At 25.3% G+C, this 17,684-nt stretch overlaps 1 protein-coding gene across 2 annotated transcripts; it reads left to right on the forward strand.

The window, feature by feature from the left end:
• The first annotated feature begins 2,746 nt into the window (after positions 1-2,746).
• ARP1 (RNA-binding (RRM/RBD/RNP motifs) family protein) lies at positions 2,747-6,856 on the forward strand. 2 transcript variants are annotated; one of them, XM_016327174.3, is made up of 6 exons: positions 2,747-3,138; positions 3,339-3,489; positions 4,166-4,310; positions 4,407-4,464; positions 5,153-5,393; positions 6,585-6,856. In XM_016327174.3, exons 1-6 carry the CDS (start codon positions 2,923-2,925, stop codon positions 6,623-6,625), a joined length of 852 nt encoding a protein of 283 aa, XP_016182660.1. In that variant the 5' UTR covers positions 2,747-2,922; the 3' UTR covers positions 6,626-6,856. The 2 variants fall into 2 exon arrangements, with proteins under 2 accessions (XP_016182660.1, XP_020970971.1); XM_021115312.2 differs by having other exon boundaries at positions 2,783-3,138; positions 4,172-4,310.
• Positions 6,857-17,684: the final 10,828 nt, after the last annotated feature.

The raw sequence follows: 17,684 nt of genomic DNA on the forward strand, positions 1-17,684 counted from the left end.
GGGGAGGAGGGGGTAAAGTTACGAAAATAACCTCGCCGGCTTTGCAAGCAGTGTCGATGACAGATGCGAGGAAGGAAGATCCAAGATTCGAAAGAAGATCTGAGATCGTTAACCGGTTGAACAGTATCACCCCAACCGGTCCTCTGTAATCGGTGTTAATCACCCGCGCACCAACGTCAATTGAATGCTTCAATGCAAGACCTGATCGCCGAACAGCAGAGAAACAAAAACCCCCAAAAATCAGCACCAAAAACAATTTTGAAACCGTAACCCGAACAAAAACGAAAAAATCGGTAATTTAATCACCAATGTAGGCATAGGTGCCTTCTGGAATCGAAATGCTGAGGTCAGTAGCCACCAGAGCCTTGCCTCTCGCCGGAATCTTCGTCTCCACAGCACTAACAAAAAACAAAATAAAACAGAATTTCGATTTCGGTTTTGGCTTCTCTAACAGAGTAACTGTTTTAGTTTAACTTAAGAGGGAGAGGTACCTGGAGATATCGTAACCGGAGGAGAGAGGAGAAGCCCTAGAGGAAAGAACGGCGTTGTCGGAGAGCTTTTTTACACGGAGGAGACGAAGGAGAGATAGAAGGGAGATCGAGAGCGTCGTATATGTGTTTCGTTCAATGAGTTAGGGATTGCAATTTTTTTATTTTATATATGTGTGAAAATGGCGGTTCAAAACCGCCATAATCACCAGAACCGCCGCCATATACAAAGCCAATTACGACAGCAACAAAACATGCCATAATGTCTAGATATTACGGCGGTTCTTTAAAACCGCCTTAATATCAATGCCATTTTAAACCCCTTTTTTTGTAGTGGGGGTGGAGGGAGGAGGAAGGGTGGCAATGGCAGTGGTGGTGATGGTAATAGAGACAGTGATGATGGTAGTTGGGGAAAAGGGTGGTGGTAGAATTTGGGATTGGAGTTGCTGAGAATATTTATAGAGAGAGAGAGAGGAGAGATTATGGTAGTAGTAGTAGTGGTGGAGAGAATGGTAGTTTAAAAATTTTATTTAGTTTTTTAGGGTTTAGATACTTTTGTCGGCAAAAACCCATTTTTATTGGTATAAATAGTAATTTCCATCTTCTATGAATAGATATATCGGCGTTTTCAATTTTTGTGGGTAGAAAATAGAAATAGTAGTTTACTCAATTTTTTTTTAATTGGATATTTACACTGTTTTTAATTTTTTAATTAGGTCTTTGTTATTATAAAAAATATTAGAGTTAACGGAATATTTATTCGCAAATTAAAGGTATCAACAAAAATATAATTAGATCTTTGATCATAAATTTTTTGAGTGGAATATTATGTTAATTTTAACATTTTTAATATAAAAAATTTAATTAAAAAATATAAAAATTTAATTATAAAATTAATGAACCATAATAACTAATAGAGTAATTAAATCAAAGAAATCTCTAATTAATCAAGCTGGATTAAGGAGAGAAGTGAGCACGTTGATATGAGTGATGACGCCCTAAGCTTCATCATTCATAATCCATCTGTCTTCTTTTCTGTCCATTGTACATACTCTCCACCCTTTCCATCATCTTTATTCCTTTGACTATTTTCTGTCAGCTATGATTTGATTTCTTCTTTTTATTTTTTTTAATTACATATTTACATGTAAAAATTAATATAAAAAATTTAACTAACTAAGTTGATCAAACTCGATTGGAATATCACAAAATTATAAATAAATATTTCTTGAAATTAGATAATGTCAAAAATGTAACATTTTTTAATTTAGAAACACATACCTTAAAATTTTCCGCTTAAATGATGATGTTATACATTTTATTTTATTCTATTTAATTTTATAAACGGCTTTTTTTAGAGAATTGATTTTGTTAGTTAACAAAATTATGGATAAACAAAGGTTAAGGATTTGATTTGTTTTTGTAGAAAGAAAAAAAAAAGAAATTATAAAGAAATTGAAAAATATTAATTAATTATTAGCTTTCTAAGTTTTTCTTTTTAAGGATATAAAAAAAAGTATAAGTACAATAATAGATGGAAAAGTCTAGGGGCCAGCAATCTTATCAAATTGTGGCCAGCATGTAACCAACAAAGAAGAGTGAACCATTGGATGAAATCTCACACTATTAAAAATCTCATTGATGGCTATTTGATGGTTATAAATTCCAAAAATTGCTGGCTCCTAACATTCTTTATAATAGATTTTGTAATGACCATAATTTTTAAATAAAAAAAAATATTTTATGTATAAATATATGTATTTATAAATAAATTAAATATATAATTTATTTTTAATATATATTTTATATTAATGAATAATTATAATATATATTTAACATAATTATTTTTGATATGATTGAGAGCGAATAAATGAGTATAGTAAAAAATCGAATCTGGTACTTTTAGGTTCCTTATACATAACACTTAACTACTAAAATATGATTAATTTTGTGCTTTTATATTATATAAAATATAAACATATATCTGTATATAAAAATGAGACTTAAATTATCACATAATACGACAGGATATATATATAATTAATGTGACTTTACATTGAAGAGTTTCTCTGTAATTTACCTTATGGCTTATATATTTGATAGTTCAATGTTCGTATTGTTATTAAGTAATTCCTTTTATTTTATTTTTTCTTTTTCCGAAAAACTATAGTATGGCCAGCTCATGAGTGTGATGGAGCTTTTTTCATGTAAGTGGCTATAAAAATTAACTCTTCACCTGCCTCCAACTTCTTCTCTTTAAACGTATCGTGCACACAACACCATCACATCTCAATAAACTAGAAAAAAAGAAAAACTAAGTGATACCTTAGCTTCTACAAGAGTGTTCCATAACCACATTTTAGGGTTATTGTTCTTCTTCATCATCATTGTTGCAAGATACAACAAGAGAATAATAGAATAGAATAGTATACTTATGATGAGTAACAACAACATCATTAGCAACAACAACATTGGTGAAAGAGGAGGAGGGCAATTTGGGGACACCACTCTCACCAAGGTGTTTGTTGGAGGTTTGGCATGGGAGACTCCTAAAGAGGCACTTAGACAACACTTTGAGAAGTACGGCGAAATCCTCGAAGCCGTCATCATCTCCGACAAGCTCACCGGCAGATCCAAAGGCTATGGCTTTGTAAGCATATCCACGTATCTATGTTTCAATAAAATTGACTAAACTGTTTAACATAATATGCAGCCGCATTAGTTAATTAAAAATTCGAATGTAGTTGTCTTTATGTAAAATTTATATCTAATTAAATTATTATCTAATAGTTTCTAATTATCTATGAATAAAGATAGTAACCATTGTGTCTAATTTGAAATGAAATGAAGGTGACATTCAAGGAGGCAGAGGCCGCAAAGAAGGCATGCGAGGAGCAAGCAAGTTTGGTTATCAATGGACGCAAAGCTAACTGTAATCTTGCTTCCCTTGGAGCTCGTCGCCCTAGGTCTAATAATTCTTCACCACCCCCACAACCAAAAGGTAAATATTATGGGAAAAATTTCAAGTGTACCGAGAATACTGGTGTTTCAGTTATTTTAACCATTGATATTAATTAATATATATTATATATTTTTTATAATTCAAATCAACGGTTAAAACAATTAGAACACTGGTGTTCTCGATACACTTGAAACTCTTCCAATACCATAATCTAACCATTTTTAATTTATTCTACATGTTTATTAACTTTGTCTTTTTTGGATTTTAAAAAAAAGAAATAGTGTTATATTTTATAAAATTTAAATGTACAAGTATTCTCAAATAAGATCGTCTAATTTAATATATGCAATTTACTAAGAATTATAAATTTATTAATGTATACATATATACATTGCATGCACCGTCACATTTTCATTTGACATTAATTAGGTTGAAAATCATGTTACTACAATGTAAAATATTCTAAATTTATTTTATTTTGTATTTTTAATTATTATTAGAATAATTGAATAATTTAAAATATAATAAAATTGTAATTATAAATATTAAAGGTATAAAATTACAGATATTAAATTAAATAAAATAATTTTAAATTATTATCTCTTTAATATTACTGTTTAATTATTTGTGCTATGACAAGATTTTTTGTTATCAAAATAAGATTATGTATGGGGAGGTGTAATTTATGATCATTGTAATGATGATCGCAATTAAGGTGCAGAAGGATCCAACGGTGGAGGAGGAAGGAACAACGGATCAAGCACTCCATCAGGTAATCACGTGCAGTGGTATTATCCTGTGGGTGCACCTCCATCGCCATACCACCACCATCATCATCATCCGACCGTTCCTTTTTATGGGTAATATTAATGTTTCCTAATAGTTCCTCTTCCTTAATTTTTCTTCATATGGTTTCGATATTATCTAAGTTTTTTTTTTTAATATTTTTTTTTCAGGTACCCTACTACTCCTACCTACATTGCAACTGACATGATGAATTACAATTACAATCAGGTAAGACATTAATTAATCTGGTTCGGTTTATTTATTGGGTGACATCTTATATTAATTGTAAATATAATTATAGATACATTATAAGAAAGGATTGCTTGGCGAATGTGGCAATACAAATTAAATTTGTTTATTATTATTAGCATGTTGTGTACCCCTCTAACATGGGTTAGGACCATTCATAGCTTTGCACATTAGAACTCCACATGGAAAGAGAATCAGTTTTAAGGTGTTAAAAAAAATTAAAACATATTAGCAATACTTAATCTCTTTAATTAATACGGTCATGGTATCATCGTTTCTAAAAGTTTAATTAATGAGAACAACTAGGGAACCAAAAGCATATCAGCCAAAAATCAGCTAAAATGTGTTTGGGTTCCATGAAAAATCGAATTTTGGTTTGTGTTCCGTGATCTCAGGAGCAGTTTTCAAACATATTATTCAAAAAGTAATTTTAATTAAACGATTTTGTTTACTTTTTGGCTGGTCACATTTTGGTTCCATATACTTTTCCTTAATTAAATTGTCAAATACATACACATAAATAATCATAAGTCTAAAATTTATTTTATTAATTTATTTCCAACTTAGTATTAAGTTAATTTGGTAAATAGACAGTTATTATGAAAAAAAAACACTTTAATTTTTCAAAATTAATGGTAATAAATTAATATTTTTGTGCGGTGCACAGAAAATGGGCTACGGTGGGGCCTACATGAGTGGTGCCCACTTGTCTCATGTGTACCCGAGGCATGCTATGGTGGGTGCGAACACACTGATGCCAATGTACCCTCTGTATCACTATCACCATCCAACGGAGACAATGGGCGTCCCTGCTCACTACTACCATCCAACAGTGACTACTGGACACTACGCTGCTGCACTGCCAGCTGGCATCGTATCCAAGCCCGCATCCATGACTCCTCATACAGGTGCGTCACATGGTAACACGTTCACCTCAGTCAATCATCTCTGCTTTTGGTCAAAAAACACAAAATTAACAGTGTGTCATGCACGTGGCCAACTGATCCCTAGGGAAAGAGGAAAGTCCTATAACAATTTTTTTTACCCAAAAAAAAAAAAAAGGTTAAACATGAGTTAACGGAAATTTTATTACTTTACCAAACACATTTATCAATTATTTATCATCTATATATTAATATATAATATAGATTAAGAGTTATTTGAAGTACATATTTTTTTAAAGGTAAATTATTATATGGTAAAAATATAAGTTTATAATTTTTTTTTATAGGATAATAGTATTTAAGAAAATTAGGATTCACATTTTAAACAATAATAATATAATAAAAAATAATTAAAAAAAATTTATATCCTCTCTTTATACAATCAATCTATATAGTAGAATGTCTCTTTCTTAAAATGCTCTTTATCATATACATATTATTTTGAATATTTAAAACAAAAGACTTTTTAGTTTGAATGTAAGATATTTATCATTTGGACTAATTTCACAGTTAGCGTTATTTACATATTTAATAAATAAAATGGTAGATAATGTGCTTATTATTAATACACATAATTATAAATTTAGTATTTACTATCAAAGTTAAGTTTAATAAATGTTAGTTTGCAATAATATATATAGTTATGAATAAGGCAATAGAGTATATTTACAATAAGAAATTCTATTTGATAACTCATCCAGCTTGTATTTTGGATAATAATAATAATAATAATAATAATAATAATAATAATAATAATAATAATAATGAAAAAAAAAACCCAATTCCTAATGTTTTAATTAGTTTATAATTGAAAATTATGAAAATAATGTATTAAAAGGTTAATAAAATAATTAATTTTAAACAGATTTTTCAGTGGATAAAAGTATGACATAATATATGTCAAGATATCATCAATCTAGTTTATGATGATTATAGCTGTGTATGTGACATTTATATTTAATTTATATAATTCTAAAGTGTCAATTACTACATATAAAAGCTTGCATGCAATGCAATTAACTAGAGCATTGCTTTGAAGTTAAGATTATTGGTCTGGGTTTATCTTATTTTAATTTAATTTTTTTTAATGAAAGAATGAAATTAAAAGTTTGTATATTAAAAAGAGAAACACAAATTGGTGTTGAATAATAATAGGTACAGTTGGAAGTGTTGATTGCTTTAAAGCAGTTGTCTGAGAAGATTAGCTGTCCAAAGATTTGAAGAACAGAGACACAGCAAAGGAAGATGCATCATGCATGGTTGGTGGCCACTCCCACACAGAGCAACATTATTATTATCTGATCTGTATTATTGTGGCTCAAAAACCTTTTCTTTATTATTATTATTATTATTATTATTTAATTTTTATATTGTTTCATTAAAAATAATTGTTAATCTTATTAATTAATTATTAGGGTGTTTGATCATTGATATGAGATTCTTTCATTCTCTTTAATTTCTACTCTAACCTCTCATCATCAGCATGTATGTTGTCAACAAATTACATTGATGAATTGAAATGAATTTTTTTCACTAGCTAGATAGAAGAATTATTTATAGTTGTGATTATTCTATATATGTTTGATTACCCCCTGCCTCATCAAAAGGATGTTGTTTAGTTTATCTTATCTTTAGTGGACATTGCTATGGGATAATGTTTGCAAATTATTGATAATATTGAATTAAATTATTATTTGTACTCATATATAACATTATTATTTTATTAAAATTTAATTATTCTATTAGTTTCTATAATTTTATTAAATTTATAATTAAGTTTTTATAGTTTAAAAATAGTTTAATTATTTTGTTAGTATTTATAATTTTACTAAATTTTTAATTAATTACAGATTTAATTACTCGTTGGTCTCTATAGACTATAGTTTTATTAAATTTGTAATTAAATCTTTATACTTTTTTTTTCTTTAATTAGATCTCTACATGCTTTTAATTTTATAATTAGTTTTTTTTGTGTCGAAAACGTTAAAATTAATAGAAAAAAAATAAATATAGAGTATTTGCTTTTAAAATATTTTATAATTCATCCAATATCAAATTAAAAAAAAATACATTTTAACACATAAATAGTTAGAAATAATCTAATTAAAAATTTTTATTTGATATAAAAACTCAATTACAAATTTTTAACTTATAAAGACTTAATTAAAATTTTGACAAATTATAAAGTCAAACAAAATAATTAAGTTTTTCTTTTTTTTTTTTGTTAAAAAAATTAGAATCACTATTTAGTGAAAATGAGTATTTTGGAAAGGGCAATCTAAGAAACTAAGGGCATGTTTAGTTTGCATTTTTATTTTTAATGTTTTCTATTTTTTGGATTTTGTGAAGGAAAAAGTGAAAACAATAAAATTCTGATTTCTATTTTCATATCCTGTTTTCACCTTTTTTTTTTACAAAACAAAAAATAAAAAATACTGAAAATAAAAACACAAACTAAACACCCTAAAATTAACATCAAAACCACTTTATATCCCTTTCTAATGTCATCTAAGTGAAAAGATTTCAAGTACCACTACACTATAACATTCTAATAATTTAAAATGTGATACTTTTTCAAGGTGATAATTTAAATTACCAATAATTTTACGGATAAAAAAAATATATACTAAACATTCAGCAGAAATAGAAGGGCAAAAAGAGTTGAATTAATAATTTTTCTTTTTTCCTTGACTTCTTTTCCACTCAGTATATATATATGATGAGATGAAAGACCAGACATTATGAGCATGCATATTGACAAAGAGAGAGTACTAAATCCAGGTTGTGAATGAGTCCATGAGAAGAGTGTAATAATTATGAAATGTGAACAATTAATCGAGTTAATTTGTCCTAAGAATCTTTCTTTTGTGGTCCACCATGTGAAACTCTGGAGTCATCAAATCTTTGAGGCACACTCAATTTGTTTTAAAATAAAGATCAGTGCTATAAGGAAACTCGTTAATAGAACATCATAAGAAAAAAAAATCTTAAAAGGTTATCGGTTTTATGTATATATATATATATATATATATATATATATACCACTACACTAGTGCTACGGTTTAAGAAAAATAAGTTATTTTGAGATTCTTATACTCTTATGAGGAGGAAAATGAACAGGTCAAGACCTATGTTTTTTACATAATAAAAAATTAAAATAATTAATATGTAGTAGAATAGATCAAAATTTATTTATTTATATATTTTTGAACTTAAGATCATTTTTTTTTTGAAAGAAATTAAAATAGTCTTTTTCTTTTTTTTTTTTTTTTTTTTTTTTGGTCAGAACAAAATTGTCTTAAAAAAGACATACAAGTTCTTGTAGTTTTGTTTGATTCAACAAAACTGACATATTGAAATTTTGATCTGATTGGCCAACTTAATGGGCCTGAATATAATCAAATTTGAGGCATATCTAGGTTGGGTTAAACTATAGTGCCCACTCACCAAAAACAAAATATGTATGCCCCAATTTTTTTTCAGACTACACTTGTTTTTTATATGAGCTAACCAAAAAGAAAACAAATGGGGAATTAGCTTCAAACAAATTGCTCCAACTATATATCAAGATAAAAAAAAGCGCCAACTATCTTCTAGGCTGGATCTTGCTCGAGGGTAGGGGTGGAAAAAGGTCAGGCGGCCTGTTAGGGGCCTGCAGTCTGGCCTGTGTTTAGCCTAGCATAGCTTAACTTGTTATAAAATAGGCACAGACTCAAACTCTTGTAAAAGGTTTAACATGTTAATAGGCCAGGCCCAAACTCACTAATTAGCCTTATTGGCCTGTCAAGCCTGCCTGAGCTTGTTAACATATAATTAAATATATCAATAATTTTTTTATTATTAATAAAATTATGAGACAATTTAAATTTATTATATTTTATTATAAATACTTTTATATAATTTAAATACTTTAAAATTTAAAAAATTCTTATAAATATTAAATATCATATATTACATATAAATATTTTTATTAAAAAATTATTTTTTTAAAATAATATTTTTATTTTTGTAAAAAAAAAAGTATCAGGCCTTTTAACAGGCTTCAGGCCAGCCAGGCTTAGTACTTTAAGAAAAGCTTATAGTAGGCTGCAGGCCAGACTCAAGCCAATTAACTACATAACAAGTCAGGTCTGTTAAAAACAAAGTCTGACCTAGTCTGGCCTGGCCTGTTTCTGTCCCTACTCGAGGGTGAAAACTTTGGGGCAATGGCAATTCATTTGCCTTGTAAGCAATTGCACCCAAGTTTAAAATTTAGTTAAAACTAAATAGTAGATAGAAAACCCTTAAAAATGTTGTGTGTGTGAGTATGAATGTGCATGTATTCGTGATGTTGTAATGTCTAGAGGGCTATTCAAGTCTTTCGACAAAAAGGAAAGATTGGATCTTGCTTTCAGAACCAATTTAAGTTAGTCAAATAATTAGCTTATCCATCCGTTTAAATAAGCTAAGTGTTGAAGATTCAAATCTTGTGTCTTATATATGCAATAACTTATTGGTCAGCGACAAATTTTTAAAATTAAATTCAAATCCACAAGTTTTGTGACCTGCAAGATTGAGAGATATCATGAAAAAAATCTTTATCTTCTTTTTCCAACACACTTTATTTGTTCTAGTTTAATTTTTAAGCATAGGTGCCATATATTTGCGGAGGCCACTCAGATAAACACGTCTAAAACGTCTTTTTTTAAAGATGTCTTTATGTTGTGTTTTAATTGGTTTTGGTATAATTTATTCGGTGTTCCTCATCACATATTATTAAATTCCTCAAAAGATTTTCTTTCCAAAAACAATAAAAAACATTTAATTTGGACTAAAACAAAAAAGGTAATAGATTAACTATTAGATTTTTTTAAAGATTATTTACATAAAAAAATATATCACATTCATCAATATATATATATATAAAAGCTCTTAAAAAAATTTATAAATAAAAAAATAATTAATTTTATTCGTATAATATATAAAATAATTACTATATTATTATTATATTATAGATTAAAATTTACTAATTTAAATTTTGTTTTTATTTTTAATATAAGCATTAGAAATAAATAATTTTTTTATAACAAGATATATTGTAATAAAATATATATAATATTAATTAGTTTTTAAAAAATTCTGAAAAGATGGTTTTTTCTAATAAAGTGTTATTAAAAAATTAACATTATAAAAACTAATTTCAACCAATATGATATAATATGATATAATAGGTTATTAAATATATTTAATACAAAACACATTGAATATAAATTTTTATTGAGTTTAAATTTTAAATAATTTTTAATTAAATTTTGAATATTTTTATTTTAAAGAGTTAGAATATTTTAACATCATTTTTTTCGTATCTTTTTAATTGAGTCTTTGATTTTTTAAATTATAAACCTTATTTATAATTAAGAGTAATGTTTTAACACCACCAATTAGTCACACATATAAAAATACAAGAACAATTCTATTGTCATAATTATAATCTAACTTTATAAGCAATACAATACAATAAAACTATATATAAGTAATATAACTAAATTTTACCTACATCTATAGTCACATTTCATAAATAATATAATTAAATTATATTTATGTTTATAATTAAAATATGAATAAAAATACAAAAAAGTATCAGGATGGTTAATTTTTTTCATTCATAATTTTTTATTATTTTTGTTGTGAAAAATTTAATTATTTTAATAATTAATTATTTTTTAAAAAAAGATAATTGAATAACACAAAAAAGTCTTATTAAGAGTAATTTATTTATATATGATTAAAAAATAATTAAATAATTATATACGGTAAAAAATTAATATTATTAAAAAATAAAAATAAAATTTATTTTAAAATAAAAAATAAAGTTTATTTAAAAATAAAATTAAAAATCATGGTTTTTTTTCTTTTTTCAAAAATTTATCTACGAGTAATTCTATAAATATTTTATGATGAATAAAAATATTAAACTCATACTAAAATTTATTCTAATAAAATTTATTTTTATTCTACTAAACATTAAATAAATTATTGAAAAGAATTTTGTTTCCTCCATTAGAGAAGAATGATAAACTTCCATACTTCTATTATGTTATGGCAATAATTTGGCTTGTTATTTTTTAATGTACATAATAATAATAATAATAATAATAATAATAATAATAATAATAATAAACAAGTATATCACAGTAAAAAAGAAAGCACGTCATCAAATAATTTATCATCCGAATTATATATGAATCAAATTGATAATATGAGAGCTAACACTACAAAAATCGACAACAAAGTTAGAGACTTACAAAACCTTTCTTAAGATCATAGAAAAAAAAAACGTTTATATTTGTGTGATATACAAAGCAATTATCATATTATTATTATTATTATTATTATTATTATTATTATTATATATATATATATATATATATATATATATATATATGAGCAAAAAAAGTCCAACTGTATGTTTTAAAGTAAATTTTTTTTTAATATTTGATTAAATGTTCTTGTATTTAGTACTTTTTTTTTGCACTTCCTCTTAGTTAAAAATATAATCATTATAATTTTTTAGTTATTATTGCTAGGGGTGTTTACAGATGGGATATGGCTGAAATTTCTATCCAATCCGCACTAAACTCATTAGATCAAATTCGATATTCGCACTTTTTATGTTTGGATCAGATATCAAATATATCCATAAAATAAAAAATATAAAAAATTTTTATTTTTATAAAAAAAAATCAATAATTTTTTTTGTTTACTTTTTTAAACATATTTACTTCTATATGATTAGAGTGTGGATCCGATTCGATCCAATCCGATCATCTTACAGATCAGATCATATTCTCAAATTACAGATCAGATACGGATAAATACTGTGGATTTATATGGATATGATCTAATCTATGAACACCCCTAACTATTACTATAGGTTCATTGTTGCAAAAGAATGTTTCTTTTATTATAAACTATTATTAGATTTTAATTACCATTAAAACAAAAGTAACATCTACTTGCCACTTAGCCATTACACTTCTAAGTACTATATTTGACAAATACTAATTATATAGTATACATAAATATCTAATTTAATTTAATTTTTATTTTTTCTATTTTTAAAATTAATTATATTTTAATTATATACCATTATTAATATAAATATAAATTTCACTAAAAATTTATTAATTTACTTGATCTATTTTATTGCTAGTATTGTGATTAAGGTTATTTGTTTTGATGTTAATGTTAAAATCTACTGATATTATAGTTAGATGATAGGCTTTGTGAATTAATTATTTTTTTATTGTGTCAAAATAAGATACTATTGTAGTATTAAAATTTTATGGTTTTTTTATATTAGTTATTTTTAGAAGTTGAGACTTGATTCTTCAAAAAATGTTAGTGAAGATATGCATTTCAAATTTTAATTTTAAGTTTTTAACTATTTTATATTTTATATTTATGTGAGACCAGTTTTATCGGTTCAACCAGTGATTTATCAGTTGAACCAATAAATCAGTGAACCAGTAGCTTGATCGGTTCGATCACTGGTTCAGTTCTAACAATTATATTTCAATCTAATTTCAAAAATTTCGATTTACTCAATTTAATAGTTATGACTCACAATTGGTTCCTAATCAAGCAACAACAAATTATGTCTCCCAATTGGTTCCTAATCAGTTCTAACAATTATGTCTCCCAACTTAATAGTTATGACTCACATTGGTTCCTAATCTTATTTTTGTCACTGTCTCACAAAATCGTTAACGACATGCTGAAATGGACTAACGACTGCTACATTATACATTCTAGCGACTATTTGATGTGACAATTGAAATTTTTTTACCTTATTTTTTATTTTCAACTAAACACTTAAAACCCTAATATGAGTTACGGATACCTAAGTTAAAAAATCAAACTAAGTAAATTGAAATTTTAAAAATCAGATTAAAGCTCGAATATAACTTCAAAACAGAACTTTAACTTATGTAGTGATTAATTTAAATGAAAATCAAATAAATCAAAATTCAACATAATTTTTATCAATGTTTTTAAATTCGAAATTTCTATATCAAAATTAACTAGGATTTTTCTTTAAATTAAAAATTTAATGAAATAGTGACTTTAATTATCTTAACCAATGTCCTAATTAATTGCTTTTATGTCTTAAAAAAACCGTATATGAGAAGAAAATAATTAATTTGTCTACTTTAATAAATAGTTATTTTACTAAAATGAGAAACTATTTTTTTTAAATTTTTAAAAACTAATTAATATTATATATATTTTGTTACACTACATTTAATTATAAAAATTTTATTTATTTCTAATACTTATATTAAAAATAAAAAAAATTAAATTAGTGAATCTTAATCTATAATATAATAATAATATAGTAATTATTTTATATATTGTACAAATATAAATTAATTATTTTTTTTATTTATAAAAATTTTTAAACGCTTGAGCTTGTTTATATATATATATATATATATATTTATTTATTTATTTATATATATATTTATTGATGAATGTGATATATTTTTTTATGTAAATAATCTTTAAAAAAAATCTAATAATTAATCTATTACTTTTTTTGTTTTAGTCCAAATTAAATATTTTTTATTGTTTTTGGAAAGAAAATCTTTTGAGGAATTTAATAATATGTGATAAGGAACACCGAATAAATTATACCAAAACCAATTAAAACACAACATAAAGACATCTTTAAAAAAAGACGTTTTAGGCGTGTTTATCTGAGTGGCCTCCTATATTTGCATGTAGTACATACATGTAGATTTGTGATTATCCTTAAAGACTTGCTAAGAAGAGTTTAATTCCTTGTGCAACATTAATTTTCCCTTGAAAAATATTTTGGTTGGCATCAATTGTAGAAAGATCAAAGAATTATAATAATTTAGATTAGAATCTAGATTAAAAGTAGGCTTTAGATTGAACAATGTGAGAGAGAAATAGAACATACTTTATAAAAATATAGATACATTTCTCTTATAAATATCTTTTGATAGATGAATATGAAAAAAAGAATTAAATCCTAAATAAGTGTATAGATTTATGGATTATTATTATTATTATTATTATTATTATTATTATTATTATTATTATTATTATTATTATTATTATTATTATTATTATTACATGGGATGAGAGTTGAGAATATAAATACATAATTAATTAACTTTATAATGCACATTTAAGTCAAAGATTAATAAACTCTTGATGTAATTTTTTAGGGCTAATTATATATATAAAATGGTATTTTGGAGGTAAAATCAGACTGATCTCTTTATATATAATATTGGAATATATTTATAGAATTGAGATACAAACTTGTGGTAAAATTTGTTATTTTAGATGGTAAGAATATATAGAGAATTTTTTCTAAATTTATTCTCCGAACACTATAAATAATAAAAGGCTTAATACATGTCTAGTGTTTACTATTTTTAATTTTAATAATTTTTAGACTGTTACTGATTTAAATATCAGAATCTTTTATAAATATACTTTTATTATTCTAGTAAAGATGTTAATTTAGAATAGAAAAATCTACTAAAATCTCATGTCTCGATTCAATAAATTTATGTTTTACTATTATAAAAAATAATTAGAGAATTTTCTCTAAGTTTATTCTTCGAACACTATAAATAATAAAAGGCTTAATACATGTCTAATGTTTATTATTTTTTAATTCTAATATCTTTTAGACTATTACTAATTTGAATGTCAGAATTTTTTATAAGTATATTCTTATTCTAATAGAGATGTTAACTTAGAACAAAAAATATACTAAAATCTTATGTCTCGATCTAATAAATTTATGTTTTACTATTATAAAAAATAATTCTAATTTTACCTTCAAAATAAAAAGAAATTTATTGCACATTATTCAAATGTGAAATTTACTGAAAAATACAATAAAATAAAACAATTTGTAACAATTTATTATATTTTTTGTCAGATAGATTGAATAATTTTCGAATAACTCACAATTTTAAGTACTACAGATTTATCATATTGTTTATTGCTTTGTTGTAACTAGTAAAACTCAAATTCAAGACCTTTATATAAAGAAAGAAAGACCATACTATTTAAATTATAGCTCATTTGCTACAGCAATTTACTTGACTATGTACTTCTAAAATTTTACTAATATACTATCATTATTTTTTCTTCATTTTAAAGTATTTAAATCCAAAAGAGATCCCAACAACTAACAACACTTCTCTCTGATATCTGAAACTGCAAGCTTGTTATAAAAAAAAAAAAAAAAAAGACCCAATCCACTCTTATGAATGCCTAAGCAAACATAAAGGACCCAATTCTACCAACCTCAACCAGAAACCCTAATTCACATACACCTAACAAAATTAAATATTAATATCTATAAAATTGAAAATAAATCAAGAAACAACCTCTGTCTGCCGTCTCCCATTATAAAATATATAAATTTACATTAGCTACATTATTTTTATTAGATATACTATGGTGGTTAATATAATTAAGGAGTTGATAGTTAGTTCGGTGATCACTAATTTTAATTTGTTTTCTCCACAATTAATAATAAAAACCAAACTTAAAAATACTTCAAATGCAACATATATCTCTCTTTATATAATGGTAATTTTGTTCAATGTGATAGGTAGTATGATAATTTTGGAATAATTGTCTTTTTTTTCCTTTTTTATAAAAAAGGATAATGTGAAGCATGAGATGAGTCACATGCACAGCTGGTAAAAAGAATAATACACATGATATATAATATGATATGATTTTTAATTTATGAGGGGACGGTGGTTGGCGGCATTATGCCTTCTCACCACTTGTCTCTTGATATACCCAACATATATATAATTTATATTTTTTATAGACATAAATTTAATAAAAAGAAAATTATTTCGATATTCTTTAAAAATTAGAGAATAAAAGATTTTATTTCCGTATTATTATTTTTAATCACTTTTAACATATAAGATAATTATATATTTAATTAATTTAGAATATAATTAAAATTAGAGTAATTATAAACCTTTAATAAAACACGTATTAAATTACATGATATTCTAAAATTAAATATGTTTCTCAAGTATATAGTCATACGAGAATAGAAATAGTTAACATTATTAATTATCTAAAGTTTAATTTAAACATCATAATTTTTAGATATGCATGCATAGAATTAGAGTTATTAAACAATAATATATGAGAGAGGATAATAAAAACTTCTAACTTTTAAAAGATAGCAGCAGGAGAGTAATTACCTTGAACAAATTTTTTTAGACATATATACTCAATTATTTAAATAAAAATTAATAAATTGGATAAATAATAAATATATTTTTGATAAAACTAATAAAATTTATATGAAGATCTCATTGTATCTGTCTATTTTGCAGTCTAATTTTATGTGCAATTTAAAAAAATCTCTGTATAAGTTAAAGCAAGCGAGTCGACAATAGCACATGAAAAATTATCTTCAAAATTCTGATTATAGATAAACGCAGAACAAGCATGATTATGGTAACTCTTTTTTTTAGATCTATTGACAAAGACTTCACCATAATTTTAGTCTATGTAGATAACATTGTATTAGCTGAGAATAACTTGAGAGAAATTAAACGCATAAAGATGTTGTTGGATGATGCCTTCAAGATTAAGGATCTTAAAAAATTGAAACACTTTATTGGTATGGAAATAGCTCGAAATAGTTTTGAAATTACTTTATGTAAGAGGAAATACGTGCTTGACCTGTTCTTTGAGTTTGATATGATTAATGTAAAATCTATCTCTACTCTCATGGACTACTCTACTAAACTATCCAAGAATTATGCTGTCCCTTTCTTAGATGTTTTTCTGTACAGAAAACTAGTTAGGCATCTCTTGTATCTTATTACTAGCTAATACAAGACTTCATATTAGCTTTGCTATTGGTAAGATAAGTCAATGCCTACTTGACTGTTCCACAATTACTCATCATTAAACAGTACTTAGAGTTTTCAAGTACCTAAAGTTTGCTCCAATTCAAGGTCTTTTCTTTCCAAGATCTTTTAATTTGGGTTTCAGCTACATATTCTGACTCCAATTGGGCCGGTTGTCCCAATACATAAAAATCTGTGACTAAAACATGCTTCTCTCTGTGGATGACATTAGTTTTACGAAAAAACAAAAAGTAGGTGCAGTGATTGTGTCTTATTCTTCATCGGAAGCTGAGTATCAAGCTCTTGTATTTGCCGCCCATAAAGCTCAATGAAT

Source organism: Arachis ipaensis, chromosome B2 (genome assembly GCF_059453495.1).
Source record: "Arachis ipaensis isolate K30076 ecotype BB chromosome B2, ASM5945349v1, whole genome shotgun sequence".
NCBI classification, from domain to species: Eukaryota; Viridiplantae; Streptophyta; class Magnoliopsida; order Fabales; family Fabaceae; genus Arachis; species Arachis ipaensis.

Bases quoted from the DNA above. Each gene is read 5' to 3' on its own strand.
- ARP1 (XM_016327174.3), top strand. From the start codon at position 2,923: ATGATGAGTAACAACAACATCATTAGCAACAACAACATTGGTGAAAGA. The intron at 3,139-3,338 runs GTAAGCATATCC...AATGAAATGAAG, and splicing joins GATCCAAAGGCTATGGCTTT to GTGACATTCAAGGAGGCAGA. The intron at 5,394-6,584 runs GTGCGTCACATG...GAATAATAATAG, and splicing joins ATCCATGACTCCTCATACAG to GTACAGTTGGAAGTGTTGAT.